This window comes from Stylophora pistillata, chromosome 13 (genome assembly GCF_964205215.1).
Source record: "Stylophora pistillata chromosome 13, jaStyPist1.2, whole genome shotgun sequence".
In the NCBI taxonomy this organism is placed as follows: Eukaryota; Metazoa; Cnidaria; class Anthozoa; order Scleractinia; family Pocilloporidae; genus Stylophora; species Stylophora pistillata.
Window position 1 is genome coordinate 75,293 of NC_142531.1, and position 12,173 is coordinate 87,465.

Here is a 12,173-nt window from a genome sequence, read left to right on the forward strand (position 1 = left end):
TACAGGATTTGTGCATGGCTAAACACTCCACATAGGTTACTGGATATGGGTGGTCAGATTGTTATTAACTGATTGTGTTACAGTACTAATCAGGAAACAACCATTTTTCAAGTAAGGAATTTTTACCAGGATTACTCTCAGTCTATTGATAACACGCAATATTTCTTGACAAGTAAATGCTTTAATGAAAAAAAGAAAAAAATTAAAAATGAAATGAAAATAATAATAGTAATAATAATACTGATAATGATATCAGTAATAATAAAAAGTGAGAAATTCCTATGGCACCAGAAGAAATCAGACAATTTCTCTACGAGGGCCACTTTTTTAAATTTTAGTTCAACGTTTTGCTGAACACTATAGTGAAAAATTGCTGTTTACAAAAAGAGTCAAGTTGCTCGATGTAATTACAAACGAAAAAAAACATTCTGTTATCCGTGTTTTTTTCATTGTCTCAGCCATTCCTCTATGCAGGTGTGGGTTAATCACCAACTCTAGTAGTATTTTATCATGTGGTTGTCACATCCAGGTAGTAACGCCTCGTTCGCGGGTGAGATCACGCCATCTTGCGTTTCCTAGTCCATTTGCTGGCCTTTTGAATTTCCTATGTATACTTAATTTAAGCTCTCTAAGAAGCAGCATTACACTGAGAATTTCTTCATCAGGAAACAGTAAGTATTTGTCGGGAACCGGCTCCAGTATTTGTGAATTTTCTTCCCGTAGTTCTCCGCCCCTTAAAAGGTGAAATTATTGTCACACACCTTTTCGTTCTAATCTTTCTACATGCTAGTGAGGAAGCTTCAAGTGTAACAATCGTTTGTCGAGACTTTTCCTAAAGAGCTTTCTGCTAAAACACTGGTCTTTATTCGGGTATGTAACTTACAAGTAATTTAGCTTCTTTTATTGCTCAGCTTCAAAATAGTAATACAAAGTTGGCGCTGAGTTAGTACAGGTACCGTAACGTTTTGATCATACGTGTGAAATTATCCTTTTGTTTTCGGCCGTCTAATTTATTTGATTAGTTCTCCGTGTGCAGTCGAACTTCATAACAGTTGATAGAGTTTTGCTGGTGGGTCAGCTGATTTATGGGGAAATTTGGACGCAGGGGCTCAGTTCCACTATACAAAGGATGTCGGCTCTTCGCATCATTTGAGGAGTAAACAGCCGGGAGGTTAATTTGTGCCTAAAATAACTGTCAGTTATTTTGTTGCCCAAAAATTAGTAGCAGCAGATTTCATATTAACATGGACGACTTTTGCAGCAGAGACTTTCCCAACATAACAATTTTGAAAGTATCGATTTAAACTGGAAACTCAGACTCGAAAAGTTACTTTCATGACGAATACTCCCTTCATTTTTAAGTTGTTATCTAGTTCAAATAGTGGTAACCTGGTTTTCTAAGGAGTGAACATTTACCTGAGCGACGCCCGCAAGATTCTGATATCTTTTAAAGGTCAGGGGTCAAAATTTTGGAATCAGCAACCCCATAATTTTTGTGTGGGAGGAGTGTAATCACAGGATTGTGTTATTCATCATGATCACAACATGCTCTCCCATGCAAGTTAGGTCAGCCCCGAGCAATTCTTTCTGTGAATTATCTGGTTTCTTCAGCTGCCAAGGACGAAAGAGAGCAAATTTTCAAAGGTCTCAAAGATCACATGATATGATCCCCTTTCCCTGTTTGAGTGGCTCGCGAGGCGATTGAAAAACTGCGACCTGGCGGATTTATTCGTCTATCGAAGATTTAAATTAGTATTCGAAAATCTTGGGCGCTTTCCATTCAACAAAAATCACCGGTTCAAAATCTCGGAACTTTAGCTGGCCGAATGGAACGCGTCCTTTTCGCTAATTCGGGAAATTCCATTAAAGAGGGTGCACTCATAACGTATTCCTAAATTTTCGAAAATTTTTCCCAGAAGTTTTACCGTTCCATTCAATTTCGGACCGGAATTTTCGGAATTTTTGGTCGAATGGAAAGCGCCCCATATTCCTAAATTTTCGAAGACTTACCCCGGAACTTTTCCGTTCCATTCGATTTCGGACCGGAAATCTCGAAAATTTTGTTGAATGGAAAGCACCCTTGTTTTTAAAGGTGCCGACCACTTAACTGTTGAGGGGGGGGGGGTAGGTGATCTCTGGTCATCAATAAATTTTTTTTTCTAGCAGTCTGCTGTGTAGAATATTTTTTTCCGATTTTTTGGTACATTTTTTCTTTTACATTTGGGCTGCATGCAATTTTTTTCTTCCAACAAGCGCTTGCAGGAAATTTTTTTTCACAATCACCCACCCCCCCCCCCTCTTCAAAAGTTAAATGGTCGGACCTAAAGACTTAATTTTCAAAATCTCCCGCGGGAGAGCATGCCCTCGGACAATTCTACGAACCCCCCTTGACTAAATCCTGGAACCGCCTCAGTATTTTTTCGAAAATTGTTAGTCGAGCTGGCATTTCTACTTAACAATTATCACAATATCACAGGAAGCGAAAGGTCTTTGACAGAACCTTTTTCTGAGTGTAAAGTTGCCTCACAGCGAAAAGGGGGCGTGCGGTCCTTATCGGCTCTTTCCTCTTCTTCCACACGTGATACCCCACTCTTGGTGTGAGGAAGATACAGTGAAATAGTAAAAGCACTTTTTTAGAAGTGAACCCACAAGAGACACTACATGCCATTATCGTGAACTGTTTTGTTGTATGCCGTTATCTCACTATGGGCGAAACCTGCCCACAACATGGTATGCGCAAACGCGATTGAACTCTTTAACTTGTCGCCATTTTTCTAATGGGAAATAAGTAACCAACGAAATTACTTTCTTACTTCGGACGATGCATACTTCGCGACGAAACTGATCCCCGAGCGGCTCTCAGACTTAGCTGTCATCGCCGTGCATGCAGCTCAGTATGTGACAATCGATAGAAGGCTGGTTTGTTCGCTCTATTGACTATGTTTTGGTACAATGGATATATGAAGTTCATATATTTTGAACTGCGGTATTAAATACGTATGATGCACAATCCTTCGCAGTAGATAGCGCTATTTATGCAATAGCGAAAATCAGACCTGAAAAAAATCAGGCCTGTACGGGATTCGAACCACTGACTTCTGCGATACTAGTGCTGCGCTCTACCAATTGAGCTAACAAGCCAACTGGGAGCAGGCCGTTAAGTTGATTCGTAATAAACCCGTGATGATAAATCAGATACAATGGATATATGAAGTTCATATATTTTGAACTGCGGCATTAAATACGAATGATGCACGATCATGTTTTGTTGTAGGTTTTTAAAACGCTGCTTAGGCTTCTGTCAGATTATTTCATGTTTTTCTGGAGCAATTTAATCGGTACCTGAGATTCTTAATAATTTATTGTGATGAAAAGTGAATTTATAACGCTAGTGCAGTATTTCAGGTTTTAAATTCGGCGTTCTCCAATTACAGCCTCTGGTGTGTCCCAGTTGGCCGACGCGCGTTTAGTCTCCTTCGCAGCCGTTGTTTGGGCTCGTCACGCAACGCTCCCTCTCCCACCAACTGGTTGGTGGGGGAGGGAGCGTTGCGTGACGAGCCCAAACAACGGCTGCGAAGGAGACTAACGCGCGTTTCGCTTCCCGGGAGTCTTGTAGACCTCTCTCCTTCTCGTGTTGCATACTTTTCCGAAAACGAATAAACGCTCGCGCCAAAGTGCTAATAGTGTGGACGTGCACGCAAGCTACAGGTTTTGGGTCATTCCACTTCTCACTGACGATATTCAACATGATATAAGTATTAATGGTTTGGTTGGCTGATTGATATTAGCCACCCTATTCCTATAAAAAAAATTACATCCTCCCTGTAGGGTTATTCCGTGTGGCGGATCGGTCAGTGGATGAGAGGGATAAGAGCGCACTTTGCGGCCAAGCTACCTTTGCACCAGTTCAGATATTGTTGATTTTTGTACCTCTTTTTGGTCAGTATTTGTTTTCTTGTTTTCAGTACCGGCAGCCACATATTACTAATGACATCTCCTTTGGACTTACAACAGTGTTTTGTTTTTGGAAAACCGCTGACATATATCACTCCATTGAGCCATTAGAAACGTCGTTTATTTTCGGCAGCCCGCGGTAATGGTGCAAGGAGACATGACGGAACAATGTTCCAACAGCAATGGAACAGCTAGAAACATAACAATCCGAGACGGGATCGAAGAGCAAAACAATGTGACCATACGGCCGGCAACTCATTCCAGAAATCCTTTTGATGGTCGTACTACACGCTTCACAGACGACTTGTGGACTTTCGTGTCAGTGATAACGTATATTGCGGACGTCGGAAGCGATTTACTTGTATGTGTCAAGTATTACAAGGAGAAAAATTTCTGGTGGTTTAGTCTTACGCTAGGATTCGTACTTGCCGCGTCATTTGCAATGCAATTGTTCTCTGCTAAGTGGCTTTTGGAAGATGGCAAACGAAAGGAATGCTTCACTTATTTATTACATGTGTTTCACCTGGGACCAGTTGTAAGGTAAGTAAGCTGGGTAATTAAGCCCCAAAACTGTCATGTCTCGTATAATCTTACAAAGTTCTAGAGGAACGGACTACTGGTAATTTGTTTTGCGATGCGTTTCCTTTCGTCGGAAACCTTTCGACTTCTTGTCCGGTTAACACGACCCAAGAATTTCCGGTGAAATTTAAATAGTGTTCGCGCCCGCTTTTTTAATGACAAAATATACTTCAGCAATTATCATATTGCTTATTTCTCGGAGTGGTAACTTTGCAGTGAACCTAATGACCGGATTTAAAGTCAGTTCGCTGATTTGTCTGATATGGAACCTATAAAGTTACAGTAACAATTTAGTTAAAAAGATAATATCGGCGATATTTGCAGGCGTTTTTTTGTCTGTTAACAGTAATGAAACTATGGTACATAGCTAGCTATATAAGAGCAGCAATAGAGTTTCAAATTAAGCTAGAGTAACTAATAATTTGAAGTAATCTCTTTATTTCGCCCGTTTGTTTGTAAAACAAGAAGATTTTTTTATTTTGTATTTTCTTCGGGTAAATTTTGTCACGAATCATTAAATTATCAGCCTTCCCTGAGTTGTTGTCTGATCGATTTTTGTTTCTTTCGTCGCCGGTATTTGGCAGGTTCTAATTTCGCTGTCTCGTTATTCACCCGTCAAGTGATAGTCAGATCACAGCACTGTAATTGGCGATTCTGTCACAAATTTTCTCCACAAGTTGTTGACACATTTTTTTTCATTAATTGTGCTTATTCCTTCACAACTTGTCACGCCGGCGTAACTTATTAACGAGGTATTTTCAAAACCTCAATGGCTCCACGAGAAATATTAGAAGAATTAGTGTCTTGACGACTTGAAATAATGAAGCCAGTTTGAGTTGACTCAACTATTTTACTGTCTGATTGGAAATTCGGCAAGCTTTTGACCGACAATAGTTCTAAGATAACTCTAATATTGGACGTAAGTCGAAAGAGTCGTTTCGTGAGTCGTACCACGAGATTTGTTGGACGTTTCTCAGCAATATGTGTTCGCATTCAGATTTTGATCTTTTTTCTTATCCTCCGAATATCCTATTAAGCTTTCCACAGGAGATCAGCATGAATATTCACGAATACTGTTTTTCTATTGATCGAACATATTATCCTCACAACTTCATCGTCGCTCTTCACTGAACTACTTTTCGTTCAGACTGGCGTTAGAGAGAACGTTTAGCAATACAAAGGCGCTGTACAGTTAGGTTTCAACAGAAAGTTACGGCGCTTAAATTTATCTAATTATTCCAAAAAACGGCGAAGCTTAAAACTGGCCTTGATTTGCATATAAATATCGCTTGTTGAATCTTCTTTGACAGATTATGTTGGCCTGGTTTTGGCTGAGAGGTGCGTTAATTGTATTAACTTGCGATTACCATTTTTCTGTCCATTTTTAAAACATTGTTCTATGTGCGCTAGGAACCATTCACACGGCCGCGTTTTTCTAAACCCCAACAGCAAAAAAGTTACTGATTTTTCTGATCGACTTTTGTTCGTGCTTGTCTGCTTTGCATGTTTTATTGATTAGATTTTGTCGCGCTCCCCTAATTTTGAGATCCAAAATAAATCAATCTTCAGAGCGTTCCATATTGTTTTTCAAGTTTTCACCCAAATTTACTCGTGCTTTGTTTCACCACGCAATTATTGTCTTCATAGCTGGAGGCGTTTCAATCCTCTAATGAGTTTCACTGCGGTCCTGCCGCGAGTTCTTTTTTTCGGGAATGATTATAGGTTGTAATTATTCGGTTGAGGGGCCCGACGCTTTGCTGCAATAAGTCTTTTCTTTACGGAATTGTTCTCTACTTTCGATAACGATCTATGCACCGCGGACGAACGGTCTTATCTAAACCGATTAATTAGAAATCAAGGACCTTGAGATGGCAATCATTAAGAAAACATTGTTGCCCCTAATTGAACGATGTTGTATGTCGTGTTCAAACACATTGATGACATTTTTAGTTCGTTCAAATGGCAGCCATGCGTAATGGTGGGCGACTTAACTGAACCTTATTAGAATAACTCGGATAAGGGCAGCTCAAGTATTATTCAGAATAATTTGAACATATCAACAAAGTTGAAATGGTAAATTGGCTACCGTTACGGTTATAAAAGCTGACGTTTCGAGCGTTAGCCCTTCGTCGGAGCGAAAAGAGGAATTGTGGGTTGTGTGTGCTTTAAGTATTATTCAAGCTGCGTTGTAACAGTCTTCAGTCTCCTTAGAGAGCTTCTTTATTTGAGCCCAACTCGGGGAGGAATTTATGTTTTTCTCGTATGGGATCTTTCAGCAAGTATAATGTTCACATGGCTAATTATCGCCGGAGTCCACTTTTAAACAAAGCGTCCTCAAAAGTCGTAATTTTTTTTTTCTATTGTTTCGGCGAGTGAAGGAAGGCGCGAGGCAAGCACTTGTGTCTGTTTTTTTCTTACTTTACAGACCTTTCTGCAGTTTAAGGTAACAAGATGTGATTTTTCGAGTTTTTCGACTGTTGCAAAACGGTTTCTTTGAAAAGAATGGCTTTGTCCAGCAGTTTTAGCTTTGTATACCTACTACAGTCTGCTTTAAAACAAAAATGTACGCTTTCTTGTAGGTATTGGAAGGTTCTGAAGAGTGGTTGGAAAGCACGTCAAAAGAATGCAACTATTCTCGAATTCGCAGCGTTTCTTGGAGAATGGCGTGACATAAGCATGTTACGACTTCTTCAAGCTTTTCTAGAATCTGCCCCTCAACTTGTCCTTCAACTGTACATCTTACTACAACGACCACGCCTTCAAGAAAACTTTGAACTTTTTACCGCTGCAACAGCAGCTTTTTCATTAATATCGTTAGTATGGGCCATTCTCGCTTACAGCAAATCGTTAAGAGACTTTAGAACACAAGGTTATGGTCTGTCAACTGCAGGTTTGTTATTCCAAGTACTGTGGCGCATCTCTATAGTTGCATCTCGTGTGGTTGCCATAGTTCTTTTTGCTTCGTACTTCAAACAATGGCTGTTTGTTGCCGTTGGGGCACATTGGCTTATGATGACAACGTGGTTGATTTGTCAGCGGACTCGTTTTTGCACAGACGAAGACGGGACAGAGCATCCTTACCGGGAAAAACTGTTTAGTGCGGCTATTGGCTTCATGTACATCTTCTGCTTCTTCAACACAAGAGAAGGCATGACTAGGAAGCGTATCGTTTTGTTCTACTCCATTATGTTGGTAGAGAACTCTCTGTTCGTGTCTATGTGGTTTCCTCACAGAACCTTCCGCGGAACTATGGCTGTAGCAGCATTAGGGGTAGTGTGGGGAGGATTTGTTTTTGGACTAATCTGTATGAGTTTGTATTATCGATTCTACCATCCAAGTTTACCAATTCAAGGAATTTTTCTTCAGAAGAGAACTTTCGATATGGAAGGACAAGTGACTCATTCGTGGTTTTGTTGTTTTTGCTGTCGAATAAGAAAATTCACGAAGACGAGTACTGCAGTATTTCGTGATGCGGCCGAGGGTTTAATTCGAGACGTGAATCGCAGTGTAAACCATCATACTGCGTGTCCAAAACTATCGCCCCCTCAGTCTCAGGATAGCTCGTATATCTCAGGAAACCCTTGTCAGTTCATGTCGGGGTTAGACTCTAATCAGGTCCTTGTTCACAGTACACCCATACGACCCCTGGATACGTGCAGTTCGTACGCCAATCATCCACTGGTTACAGGTCGCCTCCCGAGAATTTTGGTTACGGGAGCAACTCCTGAAGTGATAAGTCCGAGAGACTCTGTTTCAAACTCTTCCCTTGTCACTCTGAAGGAAATTGAAATGGAAAAACTCGATAATCTCGCGCGGCCAGATCTTCCCGTTAGTAACGGTGACCTCTCTGCTACTACTGGTGCAGAGACTGAAAAAGTGGATCCTAATGCAAGTAAGAAGAACTGCTGTGCTAGACGAGACCTCCGTTTTCAGGACATAACTTGCACCTCGCCAAAAAGTCCGACCGCCGGAGAGATCATCAGCTGGTATCATCCTAACCCAACATGCGAGGCTTCCTCAGATGCCGAAGAAGAGAGAGCAGAAAGGATTAACTATGGCTCATTGAGTTTTGGTAATCGATACAGTCTCGTCTCGTCCGACTGTATTTCGTTGTCATCCGAAAGTTCACGGAGCTCGGTAGATAGCATAATGTTTGCTGATGAGGGACCGGGAAGTTCAGGAGTGCATATGAAGAAGATGCTCTCACCTGAACTCCCGCCAAGAACGGCAGACGAAGGAATTTTTTCCGATGAGCGGGATTGGCCCTCCAAACCCACCACTATTGAAGACGCCGACATCAGTTCTGAAGCTTCTACACCACAGAACCCCAGAGTTAATAATCAGTTTCCTGTTTTGGTCAAAGACAGCCAAGCAGATACATTCCAAAGAGTCCAGTCCAGAGAAAGGACAAATGAATGGATTTTGTCTTCTTCTAAGCCAAGTGATGAATCCTACAACTTGGTTGAGTTGTTAATGGATGCTCCATCGTCACCATCGAATAACCTGAAAAGCAGAACTAGAGAAACAGGGAATGGTTTGTTATCAGAGGAAAGGGGATGCGCTGAAAGTAAACTCGACTTTTCTGAGGAGGGATCTGGGTCTGAGAGAATGGATGGACACGATAGTGAGTCAACTGACGCAAGTAGCGACAGTTTTAACTTTAGAAATCGTCATCGCTCGTGCGATGAGATTAAGACTGGAACGAATCATATCTTGTCTTCTCCGGATGGGATCAAAAAGCGGCACACGTTTGATTTTTCACAGTTATCGAAAGGTCCGAGGTCTCCACGGCGAAGACGAGACGGGAAATATCGTCGCTCAAAGAGAAAGGAGTTTGATAACTTTGTTGTGACTTCTCTGAAGCCAGGAAAATACGGTTCACTTCGGCGATCAATGGAGCGTTTGGCTAGAATACAAGAGGACATAGAAGAAACCTTTTTGTTGAATACCGAAGCCGCTTTGAATGCCTGTATTCCTGAAATCGAGGCACCTTCGCCCATTGAAGAAGCAGTGAATTTAAACACGACAATTACAAATGAAACTAATATGGCAGGAAAAGGTTTGTGCAGTACGCATGATTCAAGCCAACGCAAGAGTGATCCGCAAGAAAACGCAGCCTCATTGTCTGCCAGAGAAAGCTTTAAAAAACGAAGGCGCTTGAAAAGATTCCTATCAAAAGAATTAGTCCCAGGGAAATTCTCATCAGTGAGACATTCCAGCGAAAGTTTGCAATCAGCGGAACAATTTGATTGTTTACAAGAAAATGGTGACATAGACAGAGGGCTGTCTTCCACTGTGTCCGCTGATCATTTGGCCAGCACTCGTCAAAGAGTAAACGGTGCAGGTGGGAGAGAAGAATTTCCAAGCCAAACAGTTAGTCTTCCAGATGTGCTTCGTTCCAATGGAAATAAATTTGAACGAGAAGTAATTAAGAAGCCAAATCCTAACGATAATCGGGTAAACAGTACTCTTGATGGTACTGTTATTAAGAATTCAGAGATAGGTAAACATCACACGGGCTCGGTTCCCACCAAAAGACATACTTATCACTTTACTGGCAATTCTGCAACTCAGACGGAAGTACAAGAAAGGTTGCTTAGCGCAGAGAATGAGAAAAGGGCACCAGAGACAGGTCATCAATGCCAACGTAGGTGTCAGTCGGAGGTTTTGATCGGCACAAGAAACTCTTCTGTTTATGTATAAAGAATGCTGACAAATTTTATACCGCGACCTCATCTGACATTTTTTAAGTCTCACCCAAATCTCGACAAATATCTGATTTCTGATTGGTTGTATTTCACTTCACGAGTTAGGTGTCCTTGATTAAGTTTTCTACGTACATAACTTTTGCACCTTCCTGTTAAGCATTTGGAACTGCGTAGTCTATAACTTTTACGACGATTTATTTCATAGTGTAACATTCATAACACTTTTATTCGCAGACTTGAGTTATTTTATAGCCGTGATTAAGGAATACCAGGTTTAATAAACCTATACCTCGTCAGTAATTACATACATATCTTTTGTTTGTATTGAGATTATTTTGATTTTTGGTTGCAGAAATAGAAACTAGGAGAAAAAGCATATTTGGTCGATAAACAAGTGAAAAGAAAAAATAGTTAAAGTATCGCAGATAACTGTTTAAAGAGGAATTTTGTATTTTTTAGTTACACAACGTGCGGCTTGCGTTCATTTAACTTCAGTTAATTTGTCGATTCTATGTTCTCACTTTGAGTTAGGTAACATGTAAATATGTAAATGAGACGTTCTCGAAAATTTATTGATTTCATTGATAAAGACCACTTTTGGCGTGAAAATGTTAGTTCAAAATCTGTCTAGTATTTCACCAGTGTGAAAGATTAGCCCTTTCGTAGCCTTAGGCTCTGACTCGTTAAGGTACGGAATATTTGAGCTTTATCAGTCCCACTAACAAACAAACTTGCCTTGGCTGGCTGTTATAAAGTAGTTCGATTTACAATTTAAACGCATCGGTGTTTATGTCACGAGAAGCATTAGCCTTCTATTTACTTGTAACGTATCTGGAAAATAGAGACTTCACCACTTTTGCACTTGTGATTCATGAATAAATCCATTGGATGCTGAACAGGAAAAAAGTTGAAAGAGAGTGGTTTTGATCCAGTCTGGCTAAACTTCTTTTCTGAGTTTTTTTTATATAGTTTGTATCAACTATCACCACATTTCAAAGTTCGTGATTCTCTTACTTTTGAGGAGAGGACCTAAATTTATTTGTAATTACACTTGAACAAAGTCGTGGTACTGTTGTATTTAATACTTTTCTTTAAACGTGTGTGGGAATTTTTTGGATATGGATCGATTACTTCCCGTCAGTCAACCTCAAGGTAAAGTCTAAGGGAAAATCGCGCGCCGAAGTCGCACGAACGTCCCACGCCTCTTAACATACCTTAAAGTGCGTTTATGGCACTATCGTAAAAACTCGCGCTCTGTTTTGTAGACCACGTAATTGTTTTCCAAATCGTCGCAAATTGCCTGTCTCGCTAAACTTACTAATTATAGTATTTGATAAATCCTTGTTCCCTTGCGGTGTCTTCTCTAGAGTCAGCCTACTCAGCTGATATTAGAAGGTTTCCTCTTATTTTAAGGTGTTGTCTTTAATGATACAAGAGACAACATTTATTAAGTAGCTCCTTTGAACGAAAAAAAAAAGCTTCCTTTAAAAAAAATTGTGTTTTGAAGCTAAGGAGAGTCAAATGTGAGTTATTCACATTTTTAGTTTATTTTGTCTTGCCCCCCTGATACGTACTCACGGAGGAAATTGACAGAAAATAAAATTTAAAAAAGCATTCCTGTTTGTGGGTCGTCACAAAAGATCCATTCTCCAGTTCTTTATTTTACCTTCTTATTTCTATCATTGAGAAAATGAAAGAAAAATAAGGTAGATAGCTTAGTTTAAGATGAAATAAACAATTTTTAATATAAGAGAAAAATCGCATCTGGAAACTCGATTTTTCTCTAATAGTTTAGTTTGAACTTCTTTTTTTACAGTAAATTCTTGCCATTTTTTTCCCTTTCGTGTTTTTCTTTCTCACCGACTTGAAATTTTGTACCTTTTTTTTTAAAGTCAAGGTAGTTCTTTGCTATTTAAAAAAACGTGTCTTGAG

The 12,173-nt window shown here is 40.1% G+C and overlaps 1 protein-coding gene across 1 annotated transcript; it reads left to right on the forward strand.

The window, feature by feature from the left end:
* Positions 1-3,605: 3,605 nt before the first annotated feature.
* Positions 3,606-11,147, forward strand: LOC111334674 (uncharacterized). Its single transcript, XM_022940487.2, has 2 exons — positions 3,606-4,494; positions 7,113-11,147. Exons 1-2 carry the CDS (start codon positions 4,097-4,099, stop codon positions 10,234-10,236), a joined length of 3,522 nt encoding a protein of 1,173 aa, XP_022796222.2. The 5' UTR covers positions 3,606-4,096; the 3' UTR covers positions 10,237-11,147.
* The last annotated feature ends 1,026 nt before the right edge of the window (positions 11,148-12,173 follow it).

Bases quoted from the DNA above. Each gene is read 5' to 3' on its own strand.
- LOC111334674 (XM_022940487.2), top strand. From the start codon at position 4,097: ATGGTGCAAGGAGACATGACGGAACAATGTTCCAACAGCAATGGAACA. The intron at 4,495-7,112 runs GTAAGTAAGCTG...GCTTTCTTGTAG, and splicing joins CACCTGGGACCAGTTGTAAG to GTATTGGAAGGTTCTGAAGA.